This window comes from Papio anubis, chromosome 4 (genome assembly GCF_008728515.1).
Source record: "Papio anubis isolate 15944 chromosome 4, Panubis1.0, whole genome shotgun sequence".
In the NCBI taxonomy this organism is placed as follows: Eukaryota; Metazoa; Chordata; class Mammalia; order Primates; family Cercopithecidae; genus Papio; species Papio anubis.
The window spans coordinates 105,085,514-105,103,720 of record NC_044979.1 but is presented as its reverse complement, the minus strand read 5'-3'; the positions used below and the strand labels follow the sequence as shown (position 1 = coordinate 105,103,720).

Here is an 18,207-nt window from a genome sequence, read left to right as displayed (position 1 = left end):
ACATGTTATATGATCCCATGCATGTGAAATGTCCAGCATAGAAATATCCATAGAGATGGAAAATAGATTAGTGTGTGCCAGAGGCTGGAAGGAGGGAGGAATGGAAATGACTGCAAGTGGGTATGGGGTTTCTCTTAGGAATAGTGGAGATTTAAATTCTGTTTACACTTATAACTGAGACACTGCACTAGCCCTTTAAATATTTCCAAATTTTAATTTTTTAAAAAAAGTCTACCTTGCTTTTATTGAACCCAGGTATACAGCCTTAATTAGGAAATATAAAAGCTGCAAAACTCAATGGTTTTTCTACTAATGGATTATAAATTGTCACCGATAAGTATCTCAAAAAGAGTTTCAACAGATGGTAGCAAAGATGAGGAGAGCATTTTAAAGTTCCATATTTATCTTTAGGAGATGGGTCCATACCTGTGTGAAAGCAGAGCTCTGCTGCCCCTAACAAATCTGGTGGTCTTGATATAAATACTTATTATTTATTTAGGGCTGTCTCACTCTCCTTATTCTCTAGTTGCCATTTAGGCTGCTAGTAGATAGAAGTAATCAGAAAATAGGAACAAGGAGGCCCATCCTACTTAGAGACTGGGCAGTACAGGTGAGAAGGAATCAGAGGAATAAAGGCAGGGATAAGGGAGAGGCCAGGTTGGGGCTAGGCGGAAGAGATGAGAGAGAGATGAGTTCAGCCCTCTGGGTGGGCAATGACAAGTGTAGGTACTGGAGGACAAACTGCGGGATAGATTGCAGAGTAAGACCCTCAGGGTGGAGTCTCAACACATAGCTGGAGGCAGAGGAGGAGGGAAGGGAAAAAGTGGTAAAAAGAGATCTTAGTACAGGCCACTGTATGACTCAGCAGGTGCATCTACCTAAATATGTGTACAAATACCAACTAGAATCAAATAAGTTTAAAAGACCTTATTTAGGCCATGTCATCTAAAGTATTTTATAGTTGAGGAAATCAGAACTAGAGAAACAAAGTAAATTACCCAAAGCATACTGGGCCTAGTCTAGTGATATATCTTCATCTCTATATTATAATCAAAGTTCAATCTTAAGCTAAAATATAATGTAAAACACAGCACACAGATTCATTATGTATCATTGGCACTTTTACTATGTTTTACATTTAATATGCCGAGAAATACTCTGAAACTCATTCTTTAAATCATTTCCTGTTTGCCCCCAAAATACTTGTCTCTAATCCTACTGTAACATCATCATCTACATTTCTGTTACATTAGGATTAGAGACAAATTCTGTTTATAAATAACTCCAAGAATAGTTTTGTTTTGTTTTGTTTTTGTTTTTGTTTTTGTTTTTGTTTTGAGATGGAGTCTCGCTTTGTCACCCAGGCTAGAGTGCAGTGCCATGATCTCAGCTCACTGAAAGTTCCGCCTCCTGGGTTCAAGCCGTTCTCCTGCCTCAGCCTCCCAAGTAGCTGGAACCACAGGCGCCCGCCACCATGCCCGGCTAATTTATTGTATTTTTAGTAGAGACGGGGTTTCACCACGTTAGCCAGGATGGTCTCATCTCGATCTCCTGACCTTGCGATCCGTCCGCCACGGCCTCCCAAAGTGCTGGGATTACAGGCATGAGCCACACCAAGCCCGGCCAAGAACAGTTTTTATATTTTACTTTCATGTTGAAAATCAGTCAGATTTGCGTCAGCCTCAAATAAAGTGTTTATGTAAAATTAAATGAGCACTGGCAGCAAGCTGCACTTTTTTTTTTACTAAATGGGGAAAATGGACTAATATAGTAGAGGCTTTTGCTTATTAATATTGAATGTAGTAATTCTTATATTAGTTACTTTGGTGGTAAATAAAAATAATCTCAATATGATGGAGTTTGTACATGGTATATTACCATCAAATCCAGGGAAAAATGGATTTTGTAGATGTGGGGGGCATGGTACATGTATATAAGTATAGTTGTGTATATGTTGGTTAAGTCATTTAACAGTGATAACTGAGTACCAATCTGGTTCAAATGAATGTGCATGTAGTATGCAATTGTGCAGTCTCTCTACTTGGAGCTGAAAAAATCTCCCAATTAATTTATGGATCACCTCCCTCCCTTTGAATAAGACACGCCTTTATAAGGCATGTCTTATCTGATAAAGGCTTGGAGTTGTTTATAAGGTATGTCTTATCTGATATAGGCCTGGAGCACTACATGACCAGGGCATGGGTGGCTTACAGAGCTCTAGTTTTTTGGTTTTGAGTTTTTTTTTTTTGGGGGGGTGATTAGGAGTGGGGAGTGGATAGCCCCCTCATGGACACAGAAAATAGATTGGAACTCTTTGAAATTCCAACTTGTTATTACAGATGCCTTTCTCCCATAGTCCAAAAGACAGCTAAGTGCAAAGTATTACTTACATATGCATTTATATCTAAACTTGCTGTATGCTTCATGGCAAGTTGGTGTCTTTCCACTTTCTCCTTGATGAAGCACCTGCATCCAATATGAATTTAAAGAGGCTCTGTAAAGTTATTCAACAGCAGCAAATATGCTATTTAAAAATGAGACAATCCAAGATATGTAAACCCAAGAAAGGTTTTAGACTGAAGCAGTTGTTTTATAAAATAAACACGTCCAAAGACACTTTTTTAGTGGAGGCAACTTGCTGAAGAAGAATTTGAAAGGATCTTTTAACATTTATAAACAGACCAATTTGAAATTACCTAGAAAATAAGTAAGCTCCTAACTATCCTAAATATATATGCACCCAATACATGAGCACCCAGATTCATAAAGCAAGTCCTTAGAGACCTACAAAGAGACTTAGACTCCCACACAATAATGATGGGAGATTTTAACACCCCACTGTCAACATTAGACAGATCCACGAGACAGAAAGTTAACAAGGATATCCAAGAACTCAACTCAGCTCTGCACCAAGCAAACCTAACAGACATCTACAGAACTCTCCACCCCAAATCAACAGAATATACATTTTTCTCAGCACCACATCGCACTTATTCCAAAATTGACCACATTGTTGGAAGTAAAGCATCCTCAGCAAATGTAAAAGAACAGAAATTATAACAAACTGTCTCTCAGACCACAGTGCAATCAAACTAGAACTCAGGATTAAGAAACTCATGCAAAACCGCTCAACTACAAGGAAACTGAACAACCTGCTCCTGAATAACTACTGGGTACATAAGGAAATGAAGGCAGAAATGAAGATGTTCTTTGAAACCAATGAGAACAAAGATACAACATACCAGAATCTCTGGGACACATTTAGTGTGTAGAGGGAAATTTATAGCACTAAACACCCACAAGAGAAAGCAGGAAAGATCTAAAACTGACACCCTAACATCACAATTAAAAGAACTAGAGAAGCAAGAGCAAACACATTTAAAAGGCAAGAAATAACTAACATCAGAGAAGAAATGAAGGAGATAGAGACCCAAATATCCCTTCAAAAAATCAATGAATCCAGGAGCTGGTTTTTTGAAAAGATCAACAAAATTGATAGACTGCTAGCAAGACTAAAAAAGAAGAAAAGAGAGAAGCATCAAACAGACACAATAAAAAATGATAAAGGGGATATCACCACTGATCCCACAGAAATACAAACTACCATCAGATAATACTGTAAACACATCTCTGCAAATAAACTGGAAAATCTACAAGAAATGGATAAATTCCTGGACACATACACTCTCCCAAGACTAAACCGGGAAGAAGTTGAATCCCTGAATAGACCAATAACAGGCTCTGAAATTGAGGCAATAATTATTAGCCTACCAACCAAAAAAAATCCAAGACCAGACGGATTCACAGCCAAATTCTACCAAAGGTACAAGGAGGAACTGGTACCATTCCTTCTGAAAGTATTTCAATTAATAGAAAAAGAGGGAATCCTCCCTAACTAATTTTATGAGGCCAGAATCATCCTGATACCAAAGCCTGGCAGAAACATGTTTGAATTTGTAGAAAAAGTCTTAGAGAGGTATAATGAAAATGAATAAAATTACTAAATAAAATAACTATGAGATCCCAAGATTTTTGCCACCATCTTTGAGAATAACTAATGCTGATAAACTAGAGACAAATACTTTGGTGCCAGTTCCAACTCCTTGCACTGTACAAAGGGGGAAAAGTATCTTAATGCATAAGAAATTATGAGACAGCACAAATAAAAACCAATCTTTTATGCATAAAGTTTCAATTACAGTGAAATTCATACTTTAAATTACCAAATTGTAACTGGAAAAGTTTGTAATGTTTTCAAAATGGTCTTCACTGAAATACCTCTATCTAGCCTGGAGGCTAGAGATGGAACTTAACTATCCACTTAAATTTATATCTATGTGTTTGTGCGAAGTTAAAACTTTAATAAATTTTCTGAATCAATTAAAACAAAGTCATTATTATTTGGAAAACTAAATCTTGGCCATGATGAATATCTTAATTATTTTGACATATGATATATGCAATGTAATTTTTATGTGGGGTTACATTTGGAATTTTCCTGCATTTCATATTTAGTAAATGCATTTATTATAAGAACATGATTTTTTTAAAGAATGAATTTAATAAGTAACTGAAAGTTTTGAAATTTTCATTTACAGATCATTATTGCCATCTGCTGGTTACATAGTTTAATTGCATTTTTTAAAATTCCCAATTGTTTTACTAAAGGACAAAGGAAAAACTGAGGCAAGTTTTAGATATCCATAACTGGATTAGAGATCTCTGTGTAAGACAAATAATTTGCAGCCAGGTGCAATGGCTCATGCCTGTAATCCCAATATTTTGGAAGGCAGAGGCGGCAGGAGTGCTTGTGGCTAGGAATTTTAGACCAGCCTGGGCAACATACTGATACCCCATCTCTGCAAAAATAAACAAATTAGCTGTGTGTGGTGGCCTGCACCTGTAGTCCAAGCTACTCAGGAGGCTGAGGCAGGAGGATTGCTTGAGCCCAGGAGTTCAAGGTTGCAGTGAACACCATTACACTTTAGCTAGTGTGACAGAGTGAGACCCTGTCTTGAGGGAAAAAAAAAAAAAGCTAAATCATGAGGCATCTCTGTTTTAAAGATAAGATAATGCAAGAATATATTGCATCATATCTAATTATAATGTGCTATTTTAATTGTTAATTCATCATAGATTAAATTATCAGCCTAACTCCTTTAAGTTATTGTCATTAGTTATTATGCAGCTAAAATGTGACTCAAATAACAACTCAAAATAACAAAGTCAAAATAAGGGACCACTGTTAGAGAAGCTGTAAAAACATGAAAACATCCATGATTCTATTTAACCGCACATAAAACTGTCATGATTTCCCTCTTATACACAAACCTACTCCTCTCCTTAGTAGGAGTAGATACATAATTATTTAGGCAACTATCTCTCAGTTAACTAATGAACCTAAAACATGTATTACTGTTCAATAATTACTAATATATCACTTGATGACAAAGAAACCAAGTGAGCAAAATATTAATTGGAAGTGCTGGCAAAAATAGCAATTACTTTTGCACCAACCTAAAAATACTCACTAGTGCCCTATAGGATGGCCAGTCTAGAACATAATAAAGGAACATTTGTTTAAGCACGTGCTGTGTTTTTGATGCTTCATAAGCATTCATTCATTCAATCATACCATCAGTAAGACAAATATAGCTGTCTTCATTTTTCAGATGACGAAATTAATCCTAGAGTGGCTAAATTACTAGCTCAAGGTCATATATTGATAATATTCCTATATGAGTCCTCTATACAGTATTCTTCCTATATGAGATTTAGAGCAGCATATGCCACACAGTTAATTTTATGTGTTCACTAAACATATGAATCATAAAATATATCCTGCTTTTTTCCTTCAACACTACTGTGTCATGACTATTTTCCTATTTCATTAAATATCCATGCAAAATGACTTTAGTGGCTGTAACGCTTCACTATATGAATGTTTCATAACTTAGTGTTTGACACTGAAGCCATTTCTATTTTTCAACGATATAAATAATAGCACAATAAACATTCTTATAAAAATATTAATTTTTTAAATGATAAAAATGACCAGATTTGTACTTTCAAGGGCTAGACCATGGGTAAGAGCATTTTATATCCCACCAGGACACCAAGAGATGCAGAAGGCAATTGGAAACTCCAGAAAAAACAAACTGACCAAAAAGAAAAACAATCACTCCACTTTATTAGCTGTTAAAACTTGGGCAAATAACTACATCCCTGATGCTTGATTTTAAAATGTGCATGTAGTTATTGCATGAATTAAGTGAGAAAACATTTTGAGCACCAAACACAATGCCAGGAATGTAGAAATGCTCCTTGAAAAAACCTCCCAAAACAAAATATGAACAGTAATAGCACTTACTGAATTTAAATGAGTGACAAGATAAATAGTACTGTCAGTTAAGTGCTCTAGACCTTCAGAAAAAACATAATTAATATGGGCTGGAGAAATGGGCTGGGGCTTGGAAGGTAATAGCACTCAGATGGGCGGGGAGAAGAAGATGTAAAAGCCAAGGGGTGACTTTTCCATGTGAGTAAAGGAATTCAGCAGTTATGGTGTCTCAGGCTGTGGACCTCACCTGAAATGACTGGGATGGAAGATTTGTGCCCGAGAAAGTGGGAAATTAAAGTTGAAAATGTATATGGGGCAATTATTGAAGGCATTGGTGAGCAAGCCTAGGACTTGATTTGTGGGCTATGGGGAGCCATGAATATTTTTGTGCTGTGTTGCATCAGGAAAATTAACCTGACCACGATGAGCCATGATTTAGACAGGTCAGTTAGGATATGGGAGTTCAATTTGATCCATCATCAAACAGATGGGAAGTGAAGCGGTATGGGCTCCAGCATGGGGCCGTGACAGAGGACACGGAAAATGTCAGCGGTCCCAGTGCGTCTGTGCCAGCCGCTTTGGCCTCCTGTAGGGCTGCGCGGTGACTGGGAGGTAAGCGCTCCCCTCTTAGTTGGTCCTGGCTGGTGCTGAAAGTGCTTGAGCACACCGCTCCTAGGGCTGACGACCTCTCGGAACCTTACTGGAAAAGCATTTTGCTTTAAGATTCAGTAAACGCTGTCCCGTGCCAAGGAACTGGCGTCAACCTGAGGCTCTGGGGTCAGACCCACCGGACTCAGGCCGGCTCTGCCACGTGTTGTCCGCAGTCTCGGCCCGTTCCCTCAGCGTTGGCAACAGGCACTGACTGTCGGATACCCCCGCGATCGTAGGAGAGCAGAGACGTTCCTAATGCCGGGTGCACCACGGGCGGGTCCGCTGGCTTCCCTGACACACTTCCTACAGTCATTTCTTGCAGCTGAGATCTTCCCCTTTAATACCTCGTTAATTAACGTGTAACCTTTTGGTTAAAATGTCAAAGCTAAGACTAAACCCGAAGGAATGAAGCCACGAGAAGTTTTTCAGACTTAGTCGCCAGCAAGGTTATGGCCCGAAGCGGCGCGCGGGGAAGCGACTGGCAGAGCTGTGCGCACACGGGGTGCTGCGGGCGCTGGGGAGTGTGGAGAGGCTGCGTGGAGCTGCACACTCGGGGTGGGGGGCGGGGGCTGTCCTCCCAGTGAAGCGTGTGAAGGGGGAGCGGTGATGGGTTCTGCGCCAGGGGGGGCTGGCAGCGTGTGGGGAGCTGTACATGGAGCTGCGCGCAAGGTGGCGACTGCACGTGCGGGCTTGGGGACTGGGCGCACTGCGGGCTGCAGGCGCTGGGGAGGGTGTGGTGGGCTGTGCGTGGTGCTGCCCTCACCCGAGGCTGCACGTTCGGGGAAGCGCGGAGGCGGGGTTGCTGCGAGCGGTGGGGAGCACGTGGGCGGACACGCAGGGACTGCCCGCGCGAATGGCTTAGACCGCACGCGCCCCACCCCACATTTCACAGTCGCCATGGCGACCGGGAGGTCCGCAACGGCTGCGAGGATAAGTCCGTTGAGGCTGCCAGGCGAGTCAGGCCTTTCTGAACCTCGCCCGACTCGCCTGGGCTGTGCCTGAAATTGACCCAGCTCCACCAGGGATTATGAGAAAACAAGGAGTAAGGTCAAAGCCGCTACAATCTTCCCGCCCCAGCCAGCCTAAGCGGCGGCGCGGGGCCTCCCCCGCCCGGGAGCCGGAGGTGGAGGAGGAGGTGGGAAGGTCGGCGCTATGCGGCGGGAACCTGCCAAGGGGCGCCAGGAGGTCCTCCCCGCGGAGGATCCGAAATCTGAAGGCGCGAAAAGGCTTGGAGCTGGAGGTGATGGCCAATACATTTCTTCTCGGCCCCTTCCAGTTCGTCCATAATTTCCTGGCGCAGCTCCGGGAAAAGGTGCACGAACTGCAGGCGCGGCGGTTCTCCACCAGGACCACTCTCGGCATCGGTGAGGAGAAGGCAGGAGAGCCCTAGAGGGAGCCGCATGGCGCTTTTCTTGAGTCTTGAAGGAGAGCAATTTAACAAGCAAGGGTTTGTGGGTGCCTAGTAGTAAATAATAGCAAGGTCCGAGTAGAAAGGAGTTGGCCAAAGATCTTGTCGCTGAACAAAGGGAGAGAGAGAGATGGGGAGTATATTAGTTTGACGGGCTGTCAGATCGCAGAGTGTTTTAAGGTCTAGGAGTTTTAAAGACTGAGGGGAAGGATCAAGGGAAGAGGATGAGATTAAGATTCCAAGAGAGGAAATAATTAGCGGAGCAAAGGTTGGAATATTTGGGAGGGTAGAATTAAAGGCACAACTCTGAGAAGCTAACTGTGGAAAAGAGGAGAGAGAATTCCTTTTCTGAGATGGCAGGAACTAGAAAAGCGAGGATTACTATACGGAGAAATGTTAAAGTGGAGATAAAAGAAGTTGGGAGTGCTGGCGACTAATGGTCTGTTTCAGTGAAGTATGAGGCTGGGTCACCTTCCGAGGTGAGATTGATAGGATGTCCGGGTCCAGGGGACATGCTTCTGTCACAGCTTGGAAAAGGCATGTGATGAGCCCTTCAAGCTTTTAGAATACTGGCATCACTACACCGTGTCCTTTTTTTTTCAGATGTGTTATGTGGGTTAAGGGAGGGATTGAGAGACACAAAGATTTTGAGCATCTTTGGAAAGCTGGATGAATTTCAGAGTATATTTGACCTTTTCCTTATATATCATCTGAAGAGTTTTTGCCAGTGTATATAATTGTTAGGAGAATTAGAAATAGGATACAAATATAGTTGAATAGGAGAGTCTCTGTATATTTTAAAATTAATGAAGCCTAATAACAGTTAATGAGCATCTTTACAACTTTTTACAATTTTCAACCTTTTAAAAATTATAGCAACCGCACTTGCAGACAGTCCAGAATACACCATGGGCCATACTTTGCCTATCTTGATATAAAACAAGTAAATCTGAGAAGTATTTAAGATAATCCCAGGACAGTTAGTGATGTAGGAAAAGATCTGGATAAGCATGGTTGAGAATTTCAACATTGCAATTGTTTAATTTTTAAAAATTTAATTTCTTCAATAATTATTGAATTAATTTGCATTTATTTTGTTAGCCAAGTGGAGTAATTTTTGAATTTTTAAGAGGCTATTATTGGTGGTTATAAGATGACCTGCCAAGTATATTTGGGATAACCATAAAAAATACCATTATAAAATCTCAGAGGGGAGGTAGGACTTCTGGAATAGCCAAGGAAATGCACTCCTCCATGACGACAATGAAAATACTTGGAAAATTATCAAAATCATTGTCTTCAAAACTTTGGAAATTAAGCAAAGGTTTACAGCAATCTGAAGGGCATTAATTCAAGAAAAGCTGCTGAACCTCTATAAGAACAGCAAAGTTTGTGGTGTTTTAACTTGTCCTATTCCCCACTCTTCTCTTCCAGCTCCATGGTACCCTTGAAAACAACTGATTTAATAGAGCAGGGGCTGGGCTGCGTTGCGGCTCCTGTAAGCTCCCATGCAGAGCAGTGTCTCCCAGCTCCCTGGTGAAGTCTTACGTATACATGGGGCGCTGGCACAGGTGACTCCAGATTAGTCTCCTAGGCCATCTAGTAGCTCCTAGGTCTGGGCACTTGCAAAGAGCTTGCAGTTCATCAAGGGTTGAGTTGCACAATGAGGGCTTTTAGATGTGCTGCTGAGGAAGTGATTGCCTATATTTAATCGTCTTCTGATGAATGCTAGGGAAACTGATCTAGAGTGGCTCCTCCTGGTTAGAACTAGTGAAGCATACTGTATATATTTACTTCTTTTAAAAATTTCATATAAAGGAATAGAAAATAATACTGAAAAAAAACCCACCAAAAAAGTCACAATCTTCCGTAATTCCATCACTCTTACCAATTACCTGAAGTAAAAAAACCCTCTCAAGTCTTTCCCTTTGCTTGTCAAGCCCCTCTGCAGAGAGGTAAGCTCTGTTCAGGATTTACTTTGTGTCCTGGATTTTTTCCTATGCTCACAGAGACAGGATTAGCTGGCCATCTTGCTTTGTGTGCTATCTTTCTAGACATGTAAAATAATACATTTGAAATACTTGTTTAAATGGTATTTTATAATAAAGCAGCTTTTAATAACTTTCCTTTTTTTCTTTTTTCCAGCCGTCTTTGTGGCAATTTTACATTGGTAAGATTTAGTTTCAGTTTGAAATATTTAGAAACATTTGAATTAAAAATTGCCATCACTCTTTGCATACAGTAAAACAATAACTTCTGGCTATAGTTGTAAAACATCTTTATGTGCACCAATTTATGCATATATTCTGCTTTTTTACAAACTTATATGAAACAGTATTTACAAAATAGATGCATTAGGGGACTAGTAACTTATGAATTAAAATATTTTTGCTTTACCAAATAATTCACTACATGTTTCTTTAAATATCTAGCTTTTCTAGTGTATTTTGCATGTGTAGTTCATTTAAAACCCTCCTTTATTTTATGGTAATTATATGTTGCTAGTGAAATAACTTTTTTCTTTTTCTTTTTCCTTTTTTTTTTTTTTTTTTTTTTTGAGACAGAATCTTGCTCTGTCTCCCAGGCTGGAGTGTGGTAGCACGATCTTGACTCACTGCAACCTCTGCCTCCCAGGCTCAAGTGATTCTCATGCCTCAGCCTTCCGAGTAGCTGGGATTACAGGTGTGCGCCACCACACCCAGCCAATTTGTTGTATTTTTAGTGGAGATGAGGTTTCACCGTGTTGGCCAGGCTGGTGTCAAACTCCTGGCCTCAAATGATCCACCTGCCTCGGCCTCCCAAAGTGTTGGGATTACAGGTATGAGCCAGCACAGCTAGCCAGTGAAATAACTGGTGGTAAAGTTTAGTAACACCTGCCAATTGGAAATCAGGTTAAAAAGAAGATAAAGGCCGGGCGCGGTGGCTCAAGCCTGTAATCCCAGCACTTTGGGAGGCCGAGACGGGTGGATCACGAGGTCAGGAGATCGAGACCATCCTGGCTAACACGGTGAAACCCCGTCTCTACTAAAAAATACAAAAAACTAGCCGGGCGAAGTGGCGGGCGCCTGTGGTCCCAGCTACTCGGGAGGCTGAGGCAGGAGAATGGCGTAAACTCGGGAGGCGGAGCTTGCAGTGAGCTGAGATCCGGCCACTGCACTCCAGCCTGGGCGACAGAGCCAGACTCAGTCTCAAAAAAAAAAAAAAAAGAAGATAAAGATTCTGCAGTGGTTATACAAAGTTAAATGGCTTTGAGTCTTTCAGTGTGCAAGCCTGTGTATATTATTTTACAAAAGTGTTTTAAAAACTTCGTAAAATAATATTTCCCTCTGGAATATTTTATTTTTACCTGTACTCAGCGATTTCTACCCTTGGGAGGTATGAGATTTGCCCCTGTGTTCTGTAGACACAGTGCTGCTCTAGGCATTTAGTCTGCAGGGAGATTTTGATGTTAGAACTGAGGCTGCAATGGTAGGGAATATTCCTGCAGTTTTTGGTACCCTGGCATATGTCCTACATGTTAAGAAGGGTTGGTGGAAAACAGGGTTAATATATGGAACTTTGCTTTATTTTCAGCTTCACTGGCAAGTACTGACTACATAAGTTAGCTATAGCATGATTGTTGACTGCAGCTAATTTTGTTTATCACATATGCTCCTTTCTTCACTGCCTACAGCTGTTGATTCACTACTAAAATGTCTTCAAGCACACACCTGCATTCTTTGGCACTTGAAAGTTGATCCCTTATGTGATATTATACTTATTGTAAGTCTGCTTTGATCTAAAGTAATTTTATTTAAAATTATATTTTGAACCTTTTTCAACAGTTATGGAGGTATTTCCCAAGGCTGGTAGATTAGAATCACTTGAAACTTAAGAAACAAACAATAACCTGCCTCTGTTCTTATTTAGAGGCCTGGGATGGAAGGAAGGGTGAAAAAAGCCACATGAATTTTAGATGTACAATTAAGGTGGGTTTTTTTGGAGACAGAATCTCACTCTGTCGCCCAGGCTGGAGTGCAGTGGCATGATCTCTGCTCACTGCATCCTCTGCCCCCTGGGTTCAAGCAGTTCTCCTGCCTCAGCCTCCCTAGCAGCCAGGATTACAGACATGCACTACCATGGCTGGCTAATTTTTGTATTTTTAGTAGAGACGGGGGTTTCACCATATTGGGCAGGCTGGTCTTGAACTCCTCACCTCAAGTGATCTGCCTGCCTCGGGCTCTGAAAGTGCTGGGATTACAGGCATGAGCCAACGCACCAGGCCACAATTAAGCTTAAAAACCACTGAGTTAAGGAATTTCAGGTGTGTGCCATACTGGATTATAAATGCTTAAAAACATACAAGTTAGTAAGCAAATTATAAAATTACTATTATAACAATTTATTGTTTTCTTTTTATGGCTTTCTTACTTATCACTTATTTTACTGTTGGGTTTAAAACTTGTTCTTATTGTAATATGATACTTCATTTTTTTCTAGGTTACATTTAGTAACACTTTTTGAAAATGATCGTCATTTCTCTCACCTCTCATCTTTGGAACGGGAGATGACTTTTCGCACTGAAATGGTTAGGTTTCTTCTTCTAACGAATTAATTTGTGGTTTAAGAATAGCGAGACTATGAGGTAGAAATGTATTAGGAATTGAAACGAACTTTTGGTGAGCTGCACTGTTTCATAAGCTATAACCCAGGTTTATTATTTAAATAGTAAAGTGTTTGAGATTATTTTTCTGTTACTTATTTCATTATCTCTCACTCTTTCCTACTGCAGACTTCTTGTTAAGATAATAAAGATGAATTATAATAGGTGAGGAAGGAGGTCAGAGGAAGCATTGAGGAAGTGATAAAGCGAAATGAAATGAGATGTTATCAGAAATTGTTTTCTCTTTGGCTACAGTTGGGAGATCCCATGTTTCACCTGGGTCTTTTAATGGTGATGATTATTATTTGGCTGTCTTTTTATTTCAAGATAATCTCTTTTAAGAGATAACTTTTGATATAATTTTTAAATAATTTTCTGTTTTTCGATACTTAATCTTTAAAATGGAGTTTTCTGCCATGCACATCTCACATAATTATTGTGAGGAGTAAGTGGGATAGCGAATGCCAAAATTGCACAATTTTACATTTAGAAGACACCACAACCGTCCATCTTCCAGATCTACTTGCAGCTGGTCGGGGGCCTAGTGAAGCATTGAAACTGGCTCTCCTCACTCTGGCCATTGCTTTTTGTTTAAATTATGGTAAAATTTAGATTTAAATTTGTAATAAAAAATTTCAATGTTTATCATTTAAGCGTACAATTCAGTGACATTAAGTACATTTGTGATGTCTTGCAGCTATTATCACTGTCCATCAGGGTACTTTTTGCTATGACAGAGCTCACCCACACTGAACTTTAATCACTGCCCAGCTATATTTCTGTCTCTATGAATTTGCCCATGCTAGGCCCCTCAGTCACTGCTTTTTAATTTTCATCCCTATATTGCCCCTATAAAGTTTCAAAGCATTGGATACATTAACATATGTATGACGTTTGAACATTTTAAAGGTATTTCCAAAGACAGAATATAAAATACTATTAAATAAAGAGTGTAACTGTGGCAGAGTCTGGACTTTGGTGACAGACTGCTGGATTCTAATAGCAGTTCTGTGCTTTCCTGTATGATGGCTAGTCAGGTAACCTCTCAGATTCTCAGTAATTTCATCTGCTCAATAAAAACAATGCCAACCTTAGAGGGGTTTAGGGAAAATGAAGGGAGATAGTGAATGGCAACACATAGCAGAATACTTAACACAAAATAATAGCTGTTATAAGTAACTTATATTTTTAATATTTCCCTAAATATAGACTTTTGCATATTAGGTATCCTTTAATTCTTGTATTGTTTTGTTATCTTCCTAAGCAGAAAGGAAAATTCTTTATGAACTCATATTTTGCCAATCAGCTGTAAAGGTGTGGCCCAGCACAGACATCAGCTAAAACAGACCTTTAATTTAGCAGTTACTCGTGTTGGATGAGGCAGATATGATTATAGCATATAGCATTTTTTAGGGAAGAAAAGGACGGTACAATGAAGCCCTTTTAGCTTTTAAGATTTTAGGAGGCCGAAGGCAAACTGATGGGAAATAAAGTTACAACATGCTGTTGTTGATCATGAATTTACAACTCAACTTGGCACTTTTACTATCCTAATGAAGCCTTTATTTTATATGCTGAAGTGTAAGACACTAAAATAATATGCTTTTTAGTATATAGCATTTGTGAGCAACAATAGTCAATCGACATTGAGCTTTCACCTTGCACAGAGGATTTGATGGAGCTATGAAGTAAGCTAGAAGCATTGGATTCCTTGCTCATGATACTTATGGTCATTATATTTTATTTCCTAAGAGCATGGGAAAAAAGTAATTTTCTATATGCAAAGTTGTACAGAGGCATGAAGGCATCCCTGTTTATGACAGAATTAATCAGATGTGAACCTTCAAGCATCTCAAATGTGAGGGATAAAACCAGATTTGGGAAAATTAAACATATACAGTCTACACCTTTTAAGACATTATTAGAGAAACTCTTTAAATCGTTTGACCATCCTTCCAACTCTTTAGTTTGAAAGCCTATAGAAAATTTGAAAGAATAGTACAGTGATCACCTGAAAATACGTGCTTTTTAAAGTCCAAGAATGCAAAACAGCGAGGAGTAATTAGGAAATCTTATTATTGACCTTTTTTTTTGGAAAAAAATATTCTATAGAAGTGATAAAAATAATTATTTTAAAGTTTTAATTACATTGACAATAAGTGCTTTTTTTTAAAGGGACTTTATTATTCCTACTTCAAGACCATTATTGAAGCACCTTCATTTTTGGAAGGACTGTGGATGATTATGAATGACAGGCTTACTGAATATCCTCTTGTAATTAATACAGTAAAACGCTTCCATCTTTATCAGAGGTGAGTCATCATTTGAGACAAATAATACTTGTAGAGTGATCCTCTTTATCAGATAAAAATAGTCAGCACAATCTTGTTAAAAAGAAAGGGAGGGGAGCTTTCAAGTGAATTAATTTTGTGTATCCTTATAGTTGAGCAGAATATCATAAGATCCTCTCGTAAAATTTAAAGACCTCAGAAACTGTTGTCTTATGAACTCAAAGAATGAACCTTAGTGTGTAAATAATGGCCAGGGTAATAGACAAGCCAAATGGAAAAGAGAGTCATGGGAGCCAAAAAGGTTCTAAATGGGCATGGGCTTTTGGCTTTGGACACCTCATAGGTGGGCACGATGACCACGCGAAGGAACAGTGAGAGTGATGAGCTTGAATAGTGATCTTGGAGTTACGTTAGTACGGTAAGATTTCTTTAGTCACACAGCCAGAAATCTATTACTATCTTCCAACACTTAGCCTAAAAGAGTATGGTTGTTATAGTAGTCTACAAATGCTAAAAATTTGAAAAATGGAGACAAAATTAGTGAATTCGGTTTGTGAATTCAAGATAAATGCTAAATATGACACCATGGTAAATACTACTGTCGAGTTTAAAGTTGTCTCAGAATCCAGGATATTAATTAAAAGTTACTGATTTCTAGTCCTTTATTCATATTTTTATAGTATTTTAAAATTATTCTTCTTTAGATTTTGAAATGCTTAAAACTACAGAGACTTAGAAAATAATATTCAAATGTGTGTGATCAACCATCTAAAATAAATAAGTGCTGATCTTTGTCATTTTTGCATCAACTATTTTACAATAATTAAAATACTATAAATACAGTTAAAATCACCTTTGTTCTGCTTCTAGTCCAACATACCTTTATTAAAATTATTAAAATTTGGTGTGTGCATCCATCCAATTTCTGTTTTCAGAGATTGTTTTATTATGTGCTTTAAGTTCACATAAATGATCTCACACTGAATGTGTCACTGTAGGATTTTTTCTTCAAAATTATATTTTTGAACTTTCTGTATATATATATTTCTTTAATTTTAACCATTTTATAATTCTAAAGTTTATATATTTCCCCATCTTAATATATTATTTCCAATTTTTTTATTACAAGCAATGAAATCTAAAATGTGCACTTCTGTGTGCTTTTCTTCTGTATATGTGCAGTATTCTGTCTAGGATATATACCTAGAAGTGGACTTGCTGTTATAGAGTGTGTGCTTTTTCAGCTTTACCAGATATTGTTAAATTGCTGTCTGAAGCAAATGTAGCAGTTCACACTGCTGTCTAGAATTTTCTCATATCATTATTAGATTTTGAATTGTCCGACCCTGTGATTTTTACTCTTATTATGACTGTGATATGCTTTTTGTTGTAATTTGTACTTCCCTTATTATTTATGGGGATAAATATATTTCCATGTTTAATAAGCATTTGGATTTGTTCTTCTATCAACAACATATATAAATCTTTGTCACCAACTCAGCTTTTTTGAGGTATGACTTACATGTAATAAAATGTGCCAATTGTGAGTGTACCATTCTCTGAGTTTTGACAAAGGTATGAAGCTATATATCCATCACCACAATTGAGTTACAAAACATTTTCAGAATGCCAAAAAATGCTCCATTATGGTAGCTGTCTTTTCCCCCATTGAATTAATTGTCTCGGTACATTCTGAAAATTAATTGACCACATCATGTGTAAATCTGTTTCTGGACTCTATTATTCTCTTGATCTATAATTATGCCAGTACCACACTGTCTTGATTACTGTAGCTTTACAATAAATCTTCAAAGTAGATAGTTCTATCACTTTGTTGTTCCTTTTTAAAATTGCATTTCTATCTAAATGTTAGGGTCAGCTTATTAATTTCTCAAAAAAAAAAAAACCTACTGGGATTTTGGTTGGGATTATGTTGGATTTGTACACATATTTGGGAAGAATTGACATCTTAACAATATTGAATTTTCTAATCCATGATCATAGTATAGATCTCCATCTTGTTGATTATTTTTAATTTGTCTCAGCAATGTTTTGTATTTTTTCAATGTACAGTCTTCCCCAGTACTCTTTTATTATAAATGGTATTATTTAAAAATTTTTATTTTTCCATTTTTTGTTGCCTTTGTATAGAAATATAGTTGATTTTGAATATTAACTTTGTACCTGCATCTTGATGAAGTCTGCGGTTCTAGTAGCTTGTTTGTAGAATCCTTTGGATTTTTCTATGCACATGATGATATAGTCTGTACTTAAAAGCAGTTTTATATTCAGTAGGTATACCCTAAGTGTTTTTAAAACAGCTTTATTGAGGTATAATTGACATATGATAGCTGGTCATATAGATGAAGTGTAAAGTTTGATTACTTTTGGCCCACCTGTAAAACCATCACCAGTCAAGACAATGAGCATATCCCTCATCCCGAAATTTCCCTGTGCTCCTTGGTAATCCCTCCTTCCTTCGTCTCTCTTTGCCCACATCCCATCCCTAGGAAACCACTATTATTCTTTTTGTCATTATGGTTTAGTTTGCGTTTTCTAGAATTTTATAGAAATAGAATCAGAGTTGTTCTGTACCCAGGTCTTAATTTATGTGGTTGACTTGAGTGATGACACAGATAGATCAGTGCCACCAAAAGAAGACTTTATGATTAATACTTCCATGGAGAAGAGGACAAGTCACATCACACAGAGCCACAGGAGAGATACAGTTTGGTCAGGCAGAAGCAGTACTGAGGGTAAAGCCTAAGTTGGGGTTTTTATTGCGGTTTCTGTGGGAAAGGCAAAATGGGCAGAGTTTAAAAAACAAAATAAATAAACAAAATCGAAAGACAGTTGACAAACTGGGAGAAGATAT

At 38.5% G+C, this 18,207-nt stretch overlaps 1 protein-coding gene across 1 annotated transcript in view; it reads left to right on the top strand.

Annotated features, from left to right (window-relative positions):
• The first annotated feature begins 7,786 nt into the window (after nucleotides 1-7,786).
• Nucleotides 7,787-18,207, top strand: part of LOC101021573 (probable C-mannosyltransferase DPY19L1) — a 66,699-nt gene continuing 56,278 nt past the window's right edge. Inside the window, exons 1-4 of the mRNA XM_031665865.1 lie at nucleotides 7,787-8,355; nucleotides 10,545-10,569; nucleotides 12,879-12,966; nucleotides 15,217-15,353. Of these exons, the coding sequence (XP_031521725.1) occupies nucleotides 8,019-8,355; nucleotides 10,545-10,569; nucleotides 12,879-12,966; nucleotides 15,217-15,353 (587 nt within the window). The 5' untranslated portion in view covers nucleotides 7,787-8,018. The remainder of the gene's footprint in view (nucleotides 8,356-10,544; nucleotides 10,570-12,878; nucleotides 12,967-15,216; nucleotides 15,354-18,207) is intronic.